We start from the raw sequence: 14,896 nt of genomic DNA, 5'->3' as shown, positions 1-14,896 counted from the left end.
AAGTTGACTTCCGAATAACTTTTGAAGAAGTAGTTCCAGTATATTTTTGTTAAATATTTCTGATCAATTTGATCGAGATCGACGTTCCCTACTTTTCGTATTATATTTAGTAAATAACTGGTTCTTTTCCAGAAGTTTTCATCAGCCTTCCTTGCTCTTGTTTTATTAATTGTTATTAGCTCGTTTTGACGTGTGCTTAACAACCCTTCATTATTGTTTGTTTTAATGGGTATTTTTATATTGTAAGATCCTTTAAGCAGTGAGATGAGCATTAATAGATCATGCAATTCAAAGTAATATGACAATGGCAGCAACTTCATTGTGGTCAGTCTTTGCTTGTAACTAATTTCCCAGTTACTGATTATCCACGACGTTGCTTTTCTTTGAATGCGCTCGATGTCTTTGCTTTCGGTCTTATTCCCGAACCATGCTTGTGAGGCATAACTTATGACTGGTATAACGTAGCCGACATATGCATTGAGTTTTGTTGTTTGCGATGCAAGGTTTGATATGTTTCGTTTTAGGAAATAAAACGCTTTCCAGGCTTTGCTACAACGTTTCTTCATATTCGCTTTCCATGATAACTTAGTAGCCATAATTATACCTAGATCTTTTTGCTCGCTTTTATTTGAGAGAGTTTTAGAGTTAAGTATAAAGGAGTGCCAGTTTTTTTCGTTTACTTTAATCGGCAGGATGTGACATTTGCTTTCATTGAGTTGCATTTTGTTGCTATGGCACCATTTTTCGATTTTTTCCAGGTCACTTTGTATATTTGCTGGATTTGTTGATACAAGCTTGAAATCATCTGCGTATCCAAACGCAGAGCATTTTGATGTTTGTTGTGGAAGATCGTTTTTATATATTATGAAAAGTAGGGGACCTAGGAGAGATCCTTGGGGGACACCACTGGTTACTGGTTCAGTTTCAGATTCCGAGTCATTTACTTTCACGTATTGTTTTGTATTTGATAGGTAACTGGCTACAATCTTTAAGAAATTTCCCCCTACACCCAGGTTCTCCACTTTGTTAATCAGAAGATCTTGAGGAACTGTATCGAACGCTTTTTTGAAGTCAAGGTAAAGTACAAAAATTTCGTTGTCTTTTTCGTCGAATTCATTATACAACAGGTCTAGGAAAAGCACCATCTGGGTTACTACTGATCTATGCATTCTAAATCCGTGTTGTGATTCTTCTAGCTTTGTCTTGACAATTTCATATAGTTCGTCGAAAATTAGTTTTTCTAATACTTTTGAGACGCTACATAAGAGACTAATAGGGCGATATTGTTCAATCAGTGCCCGATTCTCATCCTTAAACATTGGTACAACTTCACTGATTTTCCAGTAGGATGGAAAAAAGCCTTTGTTCAAGGCAGTTTTGAAAATCAGAAAAAGGGATTAAGACAAGGCTGGCAGATTTTTTAGTACCGTGTTTCCTATCCTGTCTGGGCCGCAGGCTTTGTATGAAGTTTTGACAGGATTTCTTTGATCTTACTCTCGTCTATTTCAATTTTATTGTGCTGATGTTTATCGAAGGAGTTTTTCTTGATTTGATTGGTTTTAAGGAAAACTTTAGAAAAGAATTCACTGAAAAACGCACACTTTTTCTTATCTTCATTAGTTTGTGCATCCTTGTACTTCATTGTTTCCGGGTATCTACTACTTTTATGACTTGACTTGAGATATTTTTGAAGATCCGAAAAACGTCTACCTTGAAGGACTTTACTTTCGAATTCTGCTTGGTCCTCATTCAAGAAATTTCTTAATCGTTTTTCCATTTTCTTCAGTTTTATTAATCTCGCCAAGGTGGGTTTCTTTGATGTTTTTCGTTTTAAGGTTGATATTATTTTAATAAGGTGGGACGAATCTTTGCTTACCCAAGGAGCTAAGTTTGATCTGTGGGTTGTTGTTTTTGGGACATTTTCGCTAAGAACTTTGTCTAACCATTTGTACCATTGAATTACTAATTGATCTACGCTGCTGTAGCAGTAGGGATTAAATGGGTTTTTCTCTATGTATGAGTTCAGGTCTTTCCAGTCAACTTTGTTAAATGCGCATTTTTTATGTTTCATGTCAATCATTGTCGTTTTCTCAATTTGTAGGGTAGTTATAAAAGCGTCGTGGTCAGATTTAAAACTCTTATTGAATTCATTGTTCCTGGTCTTCGTGATGACAATGTTTGGGTTATTGGTTAGTAACACATCTAGCTGGTTTTGTGTTTTCTGATTTAGGACTTCCTGGAAATTGAGATGTGATAATTTTTCAAGAATTTGGATTTCATATTCATTTTGGGAGCTTAAGGTTTTCCAACAAGTGTGTTCGAAATTTATGTCTCCTGTTACGATTATTAATTCACAATTTTCTTCTTCAGCAAACATTTTCAGGTCTTTAAGAGGTTTATCATTTTTTCGACAGGCCATCTGTAATAACTTTCCTTAGGGGGGTTGTAAATGCAGCAAATTATCCTTGGGACATCTTTTGGGGTAACTTTGATAGCAACGTACTCGTCAAGATTATTATTACCCAGGATCACCCTTTCATGCGGTAAGTTCTTGACAGCTATGAGAACCCCTCCATGCTTCGATTTATGATTGTCTGTGAGTCTATCTTTCCTGTGAATCGCATATTCTTTTAGGAAGAGGCTTTCATCAGGTACGTCATCAGTTAACCATGTTTCAGTTATGCATAGAATGTCCAAGTCATTTTCAGTTTTTACGCAGTTAGAGAATGAATAGCGTCTTTTTAGATCTAGTAGGCTTCTGGCATTGAAAGTTAGTATTTTCATTTGTGTTTGTAGTCATGGATTATTTACGTTTTCATTTTCTGTTTGATCAACATTTATGTCTACCCATTTCTTATCAATTTGTTGCTGTAACTTTAAATTTCGTATTCGTATTTCGTTTGATTTTGTGCCGCTTTCAAGCATTTGTCTTCTTTTTTGCAAAAGGTCATTTTCAACAGCCTGTTCTTCAGGGTTCAGTTCTTTACTTATAAAGATGGGCATTTTGTAGTTTTTCATTTTGCTGAGTGATAGCAGTAGCAGTATTAGGCGTTTAGCATAATCACTATATATTTTGACTATGAGGGTTCGACTTTTACCTTCACTGAATTTTCCAACTCGTTTTAAGTCAGTGACATTGCATGTAATTTGCAGGTGCTTAGTGACCGCTTTGACTTGTTTTAGATCATGCTCGTATCGTTCACGACTGTTGTTTGATTTCAGTTCAGGAATGCCTCGGAATCTTATGCCTTCATAGTTTTCATGGTTTTTCGGGGTTTTTTGTTGGTTAAGTTTTATTGGTTTTGGCTTTGGTTCTGTTGGGGGGGGGGGGGGGTGATGTTTTTGGCTTTTCCCCGAGCTCTTGCTGGATTGAATTTAGTTGGGTATTGACTGCTAGGTTATTAACTTTTATTTCAACTTCTTGTAAGAGTTTTTCTGTTTCATTGTTTTTTCGAATATTTGTGATTTGGTCCAGCAAAGCATCTTTTTGTTTTAGGTCAACACAACTTTGGCATATTAAGAGAATGTTGTTTAGAATACCATTTATACACATAATAATTTCATTTGATAGACCAGTACATTTAGGGGTAAGATGCATGCATTCTCCGCATGCTACACATAGAAAAATGGCAGATTTATTTTCAATGCTCGTTGAGCAACTTTTGCATCGGTTGTGTTTTGTTTTTTCTTTTTGCTCTTGACTCATTTTGTCGTTTCTGTTGATTTACTTTAGTATCAAAAATATTTCTATCGTTTTAAAAGATTGTTACGATCTTTATTAAATCGACGTTCGTGTCAAATGATAGTAGGAAACCGTGATCTCCGTGCGGGGATCTATGGTTTATTGAACTTGTTACTTCTGACCGTGATCTCCGTGCGGGGATCTATGGTTTTACTGGAATTACTTGATATACGAGGAGCTGCTGGAGGAAGGATGGAAAAGAGCCCGTGACCGCCGTACGGGGGTCTATGGTACTCTAATCTAATCGAAAAAACTGCACCGACAACCGGTATCACGGGAACACTCGAAAACTTGTGGGTGCTTTTCAGCTGCTAGCTTGTTCGTATACAATACCTTGTTTTTTAGTAACGATACTACTTGGCCTTTTCCTTTGTTGTTAAGATGGACGTTGTCGTTGTCTGAAATTTGAGCACTGGAGTAGATAGCGTCTGCTAAGCCCCGAAAACCCCAATCGTATTTTTCGGATAGCTGATGAAGTTTTCGATTAACTGCGCGATGGCGAAGCAGGTCGTGGTCCTCGTACTCGGATTTAACTTGTTCAATTTCGTGTTCTGGGGGAAAACGTGGTGGGATGCCAAAAACAAAAACGTTATCGGTAACTTCAAAAAGGGTATTTGCTAACTCACAGATACTGTCAACTACTTCCTGCACTGGAGTGTTGGAGGGCAAATATCGGTTGTACAAGTCGTTTCCACCAATGAATATTGCTATTTTCTCGTATTTTCCTTTTGGTGGTATGAAGTTTTGCACGTGTTTCACCCCTGCGCCAGGAAGGGACAGGATGTTGATTTCAGGGTAAATGAGTTGTCTGACCTGTGAGTCACCAATCAGCAGGCCTTTGTTGTTTGACGACTTGGAAGTGTGATATCTCATTTAAACATACACGCAGGTCACTAAAACCCTTCCATTGAAGGTCTTCCACACCTTGCGTTTGTAGACATTTAACATGAAACAATCTATTTAATAAGTTTATCAATCTATTTAAACAATCTGTTTAAACAATCAATCTATTTAAACAATCTATTTAATAAGTAATATAAAAAGTTATGAGCTCGTAGTATCAACAACAAGAATTCATTTTGAATTGATAAAAAGCAAGAAAGACTACATTGTAATTTGCGCGAAGGAGAGCTTCGACTACGCTGAAAGGTGGTCAAAGCTCTCTTTCGCACAAATTAGAATTTAGTCTATTGCTTTTTACCATTTAAAAATCTCAAAAAAGCATTCATCATAATCAATTTTGAAACCATGAGTCATAACAACAACAACCAGTGGGTTTCGAACTCAGAGAATAGTAAATGTGTTAACTTGTTACTGGTTATGAAGCATATTAGACTTGGCATTCGCGAGAGTGTGTCAGAAGACTACAAAATAAAATCAAATGGTAAAACTAAAAAAAATCACAAAATTTTACTCATACAGCCCTGAAGCGAAAAAACCATAAGCTTTCCGCTGAAATAATTATGCTTTTCCTTGGACATCGCTTACACGTATTTTTGATTGGCCAATAGTTCAGCTTTGATTTCAAATCATTCTCGTCTCTAATTAACATTAAAAGAACAAAAATTGAAAAAAAAAACTGTCAGCTTCATATAGCTTACATCATATAGTTGCTCCCCCACCAAAGTGGGTCGGAACAATAAACCTTGAAATAGATTTGAATATAGTACAATGCTTTCTTGTTTCAGAGTGAGTTCGATCAGATGATGGCCAGATACCACCAATTGCTCACATACATAAAGGCGAGTTGTATAAAACGTTCATCGATTGGCAAATATAATAAAGGTTCAGGTTCGGAAGTTGAGAATTAAAAAATGAAGTTGTAATCGGTTTGCTCTGTGATTCATGCTGCTTTTTAAATGTCTACAATTTTGAGCGTCTGATTTTAACCGTTTAAATTGAGGATTGCTTCAACAAGTGTAATTGGATTAATCCAGAATTGAAAATGTTGTGCGGAGAGGACTTTTTTAATTCGAATTGTTTATAGAACGCAGTCACTCGGAACCATTCAGAGAAGGCAATCAATTCTATTTTGGACTACATTTCGACATCCCAGAACATGGAGCTTCTGCAGAACTTCTACGAGACCACCCTTACTGCTTTGCAGGAGGCAAAGAACGACAGGCTGTGGTTCAAGACCAATCTCAAGGTAAGCAACAACAGGTTGACATTCAGGTTGAGGTTACGCGAATCTGATGAAGGAACCGAAAAAATCTGACATCCGTAAGAACAGCGTAGTAGTTCGAGGTGTATCCAGAATTTGGAAATGACTTCTACAGTCACCTAACCCAGCTTGAAACAAAAACATCGCAAGATTCAAATTCTGGCACTATGTAGAAGAAAATCTGGCTCTGCAGATCCGCATTTTTTAAGCTTCAATATGAGAGTTTTAGGAAGAAAACCACATGTTGATATCAATCGTCTAAAACAAATATTTCTGGAAATTTCGTTGATCACTTGCGTTGCTTGCTAGCGTTAGATAACAGTGCTGGTAACTTCCTTCCTTTTTTCCTCCTCTTACCAGGTATAAATAGCAATTGTATATATTTGACGTTAGCTCAACAATTTCATAATGACTGTTCTCATCTCTTAAAAGGGTATTCATATCAATATCAACACAGAAATATAGTTTGTATGCAGGCAGGCAAATCTATAGTTTGTTTTCAGGCGAGCTAAAAATCTTGCTCCTGGCTCTGAACAAATTGAATAGAAATTTTTGTCAATCGAACTTCTTTTTGTAACAGAAATCAAGACATTTGTTGTAGAAATATTTTTTTCAATTCCATCTTTAGTAGGGAAGATTATGACCATCTTTTGAATTCCTTCAACAAAGCTGATTTTACTAACGGTCGTGGTCTCAACTGTAATGTGCACTGTTGTTCAGCTGTTGAACCAACTGTTTAAAGAGTAGATATTCACGGGAGTTGTGTTTCAGCTGGGTAAACTATACTTTGACAGAGAAGAGTTCCAGAAGTTATCTCGGATCTTGAAACAGCTGCAACAGTCTTGCAAGGTACTGTTAATTATTTTTGTCCTTGCTCATTCGTGCTCTGAAACCATTCTGTTTGGTGATTGAGAACTTTGAAGGCTTTCAACTTTTCGTGATGATATAATTGCTCTTAAGTTTAGTACACAGTATAATAATGGATTTTTAAAGAATGTAAAAGTCTGGTCAACAAGCTCACTCCCAGTATTTCTTTTCTCAGACGCTGGAGGGCGAAGATGACCACAAAAAGGGTACTCAATTGTTGGAAATATACGCCCTGGAGATTCAGATGTATACTGCGCAGAAGAACAACAAGCAACTGAAAAGTCTTTATGAGAAGAGTCTTCAGATCAAGAGTGCAATTCCACATCCACACATCATGGGAGTTATTCGAGGTAAATAAACTCAACAAACATAGTGGATAAAAATAAGGGGATTGGAAAATTTTATCTCAAAAATATTGGGTCAAAAATATATTGAGTCAAAAAAATTTATGTCAAAAAGATATTTACATCAGTCTCAATCACATTTTGTTTGTTTCGAATTTTAGCATCACTTTACAATCGATTTAATATACCAAAAACCTCATTGACACATTAAACTTGGTTTTCAGAAAAAAAGTGTACTCAATGTAAAAACAAATAAACCATTGCGTTTACAAAACTAAAAAATTACTTAGCTCTTTACTTTGTGATAGAAAACAGTGTGCTCAAATTGGCATCGCAAAATCAGAATGGATTGTAAGAATCGGTTTTTCCCAGAAAGTTTTTGGGGCCATTAATAATCATACTTTGTCAGTGTAACCGTAGCAAATCAGATTTATATTTTTCAGAGATGCAACAATTCTGACTTGCAAAAATGGAGCTTATTTACAGCTGTTGGCGGAAGATGTATTAAATAAAACGGATCAGTATATGAAACAATACAAGTTAATTTTAAACAAGGAAAACAGTTGATGGTGTCAGGAAATTAGAAATTACCAATCGTCCAAAATGTCTCCAAAAGAAAGCATCTGGGAACTAAATGAAAAGTGCCGATATTTAGGTATAATTATTGATAAAAAACATACCATAATCGACAGAATAAAGTTATAAGTAAGATTGCATGAGCGATCAGATCCTTACATTCGGCTTGTCATCAAATACTTCTAAAAAAGGAATACATCTTTTTATCGATAGATGCAAGGCACTGCCGGGGGCTTTTTCTAGAAAATTTCTCCAACAGAACTACAAGTTTTGTGAAGAAAGTTTTTGAAGAGACAAAAATTCGTTCGAATGAAGACTTACAAATAATCGACAATATGCCTATTACTGCAAATCACTATACCCGTTACCTTTTTTGGCATCAAAATTGAAGGGCAATTGAAGTCAGAATTTTTTGGCATCAAAATTGATAGTGGAGGAGGGGTTTAATTTTAAAAATCTTTTCATAAATGGAATGAAATTGAATTACGGTTGTAATTAAACAGAATTACAGTTTTTTTTTAAAAAAAAAAGGAAACCGGACTTAAATATGTTCAAATTTATGATGATGATGCTGGGTGGTTTTTATATGTCTAGCATGTAGTATTGACCAAGTGTTTATTAAAGCCGGGGATTGGGGTTCGAACCTCTCTCTCGCCAAAGTTTTTGTACACAAATTTTTTCTCAATTATGCATCCCTTTAAACTAAAGTTTTTAAGTTGGCCTCGATAACTTTTTTCCAACTCATTTCTGTGTCTGTTTTTATCTGTATTTTACGGCAAGCTAGTATATTTTGCAGCTATTCCGGTGGTCTGCGTGCTATATTTTTAATTTACAAGTTTCATTTTTAAAAAATCTCTGCTTTATCAGCTTTGCAGCAGTATGAGTTTCCGTTAGGTTGAAGACAAAAGATGTTTTAATTGACTGCATTATTGATTATTTGAAACGTTAGTAATATTTTTCTTGGTAGTTAGTGCTTTTAATAGCCACCGTATTTATTCAGGTGCTCTACTTTTTGTACAATGCAGTTAATCTTAGCTTTGATTGGTGCTCTGTCGTTTTTAAAATACAAATATTTGTACATTTCAAACGATTTGGAATGAATAGATTCTTTTTTTAACGACTCAAAGTTGAGTTATGGTAGTATTGAAAATATCAAAAATCAAAACGGTTCATCTGTTGTTTAATTGCTTGGAATTTCAAACAAATACGTGTTCTTTATACCCACTTCAATTTTGAAGAGTGGTTTCTTTGTTTGTTTGGTTTTGCTTCTATGGTTTAAAAATGACTTCTCCAGGTTTGAATTTTTGTTCTTTTGTTCACTTAAGAATAGGAAATGTTGATGTCAAATGTTTCTGTGGAAAAAAAATTATAAATTATTAAGAACCTGATAGTTTTAAAGTATGAGCAGCTAGAATGTTTTTTGGTGAAATCGACTTATCTTTTCTTGCAATTCGGAAGGTTCTTGTTTCTTTGGAACGTTGTTTACACGTAAAGTTTAAACTAAAAAGCTTGTATAATTATTTGGGAAACTCTTTTTCTGTGGCGCTAACAAAGAACTAAAAATTTCGATAATTTTCAAGCTATGAGTGTTTCTAGGACTCAAGAGAGAACGGCTAAGACTTTCAATGGTTTCAAAATCACTTGTATTTTTTCTTTCCCGGCGGGGAATGTTTTTGCACCCATAAAGAAAAATTGATCTAGACCACAGCCCCTGAATTAAAATGCCTCGCCTGTCGTTCAAGAGCAATTCTTCCGACATTTGTCGGTTTATGTTCCTTTGTGTATTTGTGTATTTATGCTTTACAGCATGTATTTACCCGTTTTTTTTACAATTCAAAAAGTTTGAATTGTATTGGGGCGCTGTCCTTTAAGATCTGTTCACACATTTTCATGATTTTTGAAGTCAAATTTGGAGTAGTGATTTTGGTCACGCCGAAACGGGAAATGGAGCGAAAAAGCGAGTGGTTTTGCGGCGTGAATTTTTTTTCGCTCTAATTTTAAAGTAGAGTGAGAAAACGGTGTCTGAGCAAAAATTCGGTTTCTCGGTAGTGGTTTTTTGTTCACATGCGGAAATTTCACTCTGATTTTTCCTGTTTTTTCGATTTTTTGGATCGGATTTTTTTCTAAATTTTTTTACCAATCCATTCACAGCTCATTCTAGGCCTAGTTTCTTGTTTGAATTAAATTTTCATTTCTCGCTAGTGGTTTTTTTTGTTCACATGCGGCATTCTGACATTGATGTTCTGTTTTTTTTTCTTATTTTTTTATCTGATTTTTTTTAAAAAATTGTTTTCTCAATTCACTCATAGTCCATTCTAGGTCTAGTTTTTCTGTTTAGTCAATGAAAATTCTTTGAATTGTACGCCAGGACTTGTCCTGCTATGTTTTTTTAATTCAGTTGGATTTAGTTAGCTAAAAATGATTTCTAAAAAGGAATTATCTCGTTAATGAGTATAAACAAAATCACATATTGGTTTTTAGCATGTATTGCACTTTTGTTACAGAATGTGGCGGAAAGATGCATTTGCGTGAGAATGAGTTTGACAAAGCACATACTGACTTCTTCGAGGCATTCAAGAACTACGACGAGAGTGGCAGTGTCCGAAGGACTACCTGTCTCAAGTACTTAGTGCTAGCCAACATGCTCACCCAATCAGCAATTAACCCATTCGACTCACAGGAGGCGAAGCCATTCAAGAACAACATTGAGATCATTGCTATGACTAATCTAGTTGCGTAAGTGTCCGCAAATAAACTTTCAAAAAAAAATTTACCTCATGAAGCATTTCACTGGTGATTAATTTTCGACGTTCCTGTGAACATTTACACGGATTGAATAATTTTTTTATTGCGCATGAATGCAGCGTGGTTTTGAGTAAGGTTATAAAATTTAAGGCATATTTCTTGGTTTTAGTTGCTCTCAAACGAAACTTGTAGCAATTTTGTGCTACCTTCTTCTTCGACAAATTTTCGTCTTGGGAAATGGGATGAGTGGTACACTTTTTTAGCTGAAGCATATCTGTTCAGGGCTTGAATTTTGACTTCTTTACAAGCAGTAATTTCTGTTTTTGAACGTGGAGCATTAACATTTAGGGTTTGCAGTGTCTTTCCATTGTCCAGAAATTTAAAACTTCGGGTAATATTCGAAGTAAAAAGTTCATTTTGAGAAATTTCGATTGCTCTACATTACCTTCTCCGTACTTAAAGAACTACCCACACCCCACCTCCTACGTCATTCGTTCCGTTTGTGTTTTGATACTATATTATTGTTGCTTGGAAGTTGTTGATCTCAGAAGCACATTTGAATAAACTATTGTGCTGGATCCGAGATCGTTAAGTTAACAAACGCTCCCAAGGGCGAATTCAATAGTAGAGTTGGAATAGCCGGACAAGCAAAATTTAATACGACATTGAATCAAAACCCAATTGATTTGATCAATTGAAACTCATACTGGAGAACTCCACGGTCATCAAATCAGTTTTACAAGTATGCACAAATTACAAAAGCAACTTTGGTATTGCATCAGGTTCATTACGATTGGTTTGCAAGGAATTCTATGGTTGGTATAGAATATTCGACACAAGTTCTGCACAGTTAACAACCTTTCCGTGACATTAAATTTACAATGAAAAAGTAGACTTACGGAAAATTTCACATTCTGTCGACATACTTATCTACTGCCAACCAAGGACGCAAAATTGAAATGTAGAACCAGGTGACTAGCAATATGAAAAAAAATTGAAAAACTACCAACAATCAGTTATTAACTGCTCTCAATCGAAGTTTGTAGCAATTATATTAGTCCTGTCGGGCTTTTTTATGCGCTTTTTCGCTTGAGGGATTTTTCGTCTGACGCTTCTGGCTTTTGGTCCTCAAAAACGGGAGAAACAGGTAGCGCCCAGCGGTCATTAAGAGCTAATTTTTGACATTTTTCCTTATTCAGGTCTTTCCAAACCCAGGGGCCTGAAAACGTCCTTGTGGGTTTGATAATAAGTTACTGAAAAATTTTTAGTTGTCATAGAATAGCTTTCAATTTTTTTAATGAGAAAAATTGTATCTTTTTTTTAAATTAAACTTGCATTCATGTTTTTTGATTTTTTTCTTGTTTTCTAGGTCTCAACAGCCCAGAAACCTCTTCTAAGGTTTGAAAATAGGTTACTGTATAGTTTCTAAATGTAATGGATTGTTTTTTAAGATTTGAACACCACGAATTTTAGCATTTTTTTTTACAAAACTTGCAATTTTTTTTAAAAAAATTTCAACATTTTTCGTCATTCAGATTTTTCAGCCTAACAGAAAATCTCCGTTAGGGTTTGATAACAGGTTACTGGAAAATGTTTTTTTTTGGCCATGTATTATTTTTCATCTTTTATTATCACTAATTTTGGCAGTTTTTTATGCAACCTGAAATTTTTTACAAGTTTTTTGAAAATTTTCGTCATTTTTTATGTTTCTCCAGCCTCAAGAGCCACATAACCTCCTCTAGTGTTTGATTATAGGTTATTTTATAGCTTCTAGATGTAATGGAATGTTTTTCAAGATTTCAACACCACGAATTTCAGCATTTTTTTGGAAAACTTTCAATCTTTTTCTATTTTGTCATTTATTCTGACAGGATTTTAATATTTGCAATTTTTTCAAGGTTTTTGAATCTTTTTGAATTTTTTAATAGCCGCACAGCGATAGCTGGGGCTATTATTGGCCTTCTCTTGGTTTTTTTTTATTTCGTCGTCATGATTTTTGTTACGACCATATGACGTCACCGCCACTTTTTGTTCATTCTTTCATGCAATTTCAACTGAATTGCACGTGTGACGTCATTTTTCGCTCTTAGTGGAGCGAGTTTTTTCGTTCATGCGCGTGATTAAATTTTTGGTCACACTTGACTTACCTCACTCTCAAAAATGACTTCCTCACTTTGAAATTGACTTTTATTTACTTTAATTCAAAGAGATAAGGTCAAATGGGTGTGTGTCACTCTAAATGAAGGTTATTCGAGAGCAGCTAATAGAGGCAGCAATAACTTATACAGATTTTTAATCAAAATATAACAGATCAGCCTTCAATGAAAAGACGAACGGGTCTGTCTTTTTTGCTGTTTTTTTAGACTGCCGATCTACGAATCTATTGCGGCTATTTTCTGGCAATCTGCCAGCTATGTTTATCATTTTTTCCTGCACCAGGATCCTAAAGACCTCCTCCAAGGCTTCGTGATAAGCTGTCGCATAGTTTCTAGAGTTAATGCAATAGTTATCAATATTTCAATGACTCCAGCTGTAGCACTTTTTTGATAAATTTTTTTTTAATTTTCGGAAAATTATTATGTTCCAGGTTTATAGATCTTTATGAGCCAGTGAAACTATTTAAAGCTTGTAATAGTGATACTGGATAGTCTCTTAAGACAATGAAATGGTTTTGAAGATTTTAATATCTTGAAATTTGGCAAGATTTTGTTAAAATTTGCGATTGTTTTCAAAAATTTTGAGTTTTTTGTCCTTTTCTGATTTTAACGATCATACTGGCCAACAAAATTTTTCAAGTCTAGCAGATGGTTTACTTGACATAATTCCAGAGAGAAAAGTAGGTTTAACATTTTCACTGCGAAATCTGGAAGTTTTTCTTAATTATTTTGCTATTTTTTTTAAAAATGTCAGTTTTTTATTTGATTTGTTTACTAACAAAGCTAGAAAACTAAAAGTTGCGGGGTCAGATCAAGCTAACGCTAACCTCACTAAACCGTTGCTAGCTACTGACGAAACCAACCGCTCGCCGGTCGTTTGAGAGCAATTCGCCCGACGTTAGTCGGTTATGTTTTAGTTATATTTAGTCATATTTAGTGATATTTTAGTCATATTTAATTGACAGACAGTGTGTATTAAAGCGCAATTCCTTCCTGAGCGGTAAATAATTTTTCACTGTGCCTTGTTTCTGTACAGTTAAATTAATTTTATCTTACCTTGATATTCTCAATCTCTTCCTGAGGAACAATACCTAAGTAAGAGACGCTTTTTACAAAGTACACAGCCAGTTTTTTTCTGGCTACACCGTATCCGAGAAACATTGGCGTTTTTGAATCCAATTAAGAACAAAACTTTGACTATTTTTATTTGGGTTTTGTCCTTGTAAGTCATCCTTTTTTAACAACTGCTAACAGTAGCAGTTTGGAACTTTGCACAACTGTAACCACGTTAGCCTACTTATAGGGCTATATTTTGTTGGGACGGGAGTTTCCCTATTTTGAATGACAGTTTAAATAACAAATCTCAACAAATGTTTGATTGTTTCAACTTAGAATTATTTGATATTTGTAAGTTTAGTGGATTATGCAGTTCACAAAAGCTAACCGCAAAAAAGTAGTATCCAGAAAGATTTGGAACCGATGAAACGCAGTGTAATGCTTTTGTCATAAGTGACATGTGTGATTTGCATTGATAATTTGTTTTGCCTAATATGAGGTGTAAAAGGGAATCATCGACATTGCGATTAATACATACCGTTGTTATTAGCATGAAAAACCGGGAGAAGAAAAGTTCTGATCTGATTCTTTTATGCTGTAGTGCGTATCAGAACAACGACATAAAAGAATTTGAGAGTATTCTGAGGAGCAACAAGCGCACCATAATGGAGGACCCCTTCATCCGAGAGCACATTGAAGAACTTCTGAGGAACATCCGCACTCAAGTGCTGGTCAAGCTAATCAAGCCATACACGAGCATCTCGCTGGAATTCATCGCCAAGTGGCTCAACATATCCACACAAGATGTTGAGAGTCTATTGGTTTCCTGTATACTAGATAGGTAAAAGTTGATGTCCATTGCCTGTTTAAATCCCAACAAGAAGGATCGATAACGTGCGCCCGCACATAAAGTTCCAACCCGGTGAATTTTGATATTAATAGCCGCCGTCAGCTTTTCAAAAAGCTATTTTTTGCCAAAAATTTATGACTTCAGTGGGTACTGTAGCTTGGGTTTTAGAGAATAAACGAGTTGATTTTTTGACGTGCTAAACGGCACCAAATTTGTGCACTAATGATAATCAGAGCTTGAAGCACGGGCTTTTACTTCGTATAGGGCGCTATTAGCTTTGAACTGAGTCTCAGTTTTGATATAAAGTCAACTACTGAGGTGAATTTTTGGTTTATTTTATTGGGCTGGTTATAAAAGAGTACCAGCTTAAAAGGATGACGTGCTTTTCCTCGGACG

The 14,896-nt window shown here is 35.3% G+C and overlaps 1 protein-coding gene across 2 annotated transcripts in view; it reads left to right on the top strand.

Annotated features, from left to right (window-relative positions):
• The window catches only part of LOC142343196 (COP9 signalosome complex subunit 2-like), a 508,192-nt gene that overhangs the window by 492,600 nt on the left and 696 nt on the right, over positions 1-14,896 (top strand). For both annotated transcript variants that reach the window (XM_075394924.1, XM_075394923.1), the window contains exons 4-9: positions 5,431-5,484; positions 5,730-5,891; positions 6,678-6,755; positions 6,949-7,123; positions 10,198-10,429; positions 14,252-14,491. In XM_075394924.1, the coding sequence (XP_075251039.1) occupies positions 5,431-5,484; positions 5,730-5,891; positions 6,678-6,755; positions 6,949-7,123; positions 10,198-10,429; positions 14,252-14,491 (941 nt within the window). The remainder of the gene's footprint in view (positions 1-5,430; positions 5,485-5,729; positions 5,892-6,677; positions 6,756-6,948; positions 7,124-10,197; positions 10,430-14,251; positions 14,492-14,896) is intronic.

This window comes from Convolutriloba macropyga, chromosome 7 (assembly GCF_964194025.1).
Source record: "Convolutriloba macropyga chromosome 7, txConMacr16.3, whole genome shotgun sequence".
Taxonomy (NCBI): domain Eukaryota; kingdom Metazoa; phylum Xenacoelomorpha; order Acoela; family Convolutidae; genus Convolutriloba; species Convolutriloba macropyga.
Note: the sequence above shows the minus strand (reverse complement) of the source record. Positions and strands in the feature narration are given on the sequence as shown.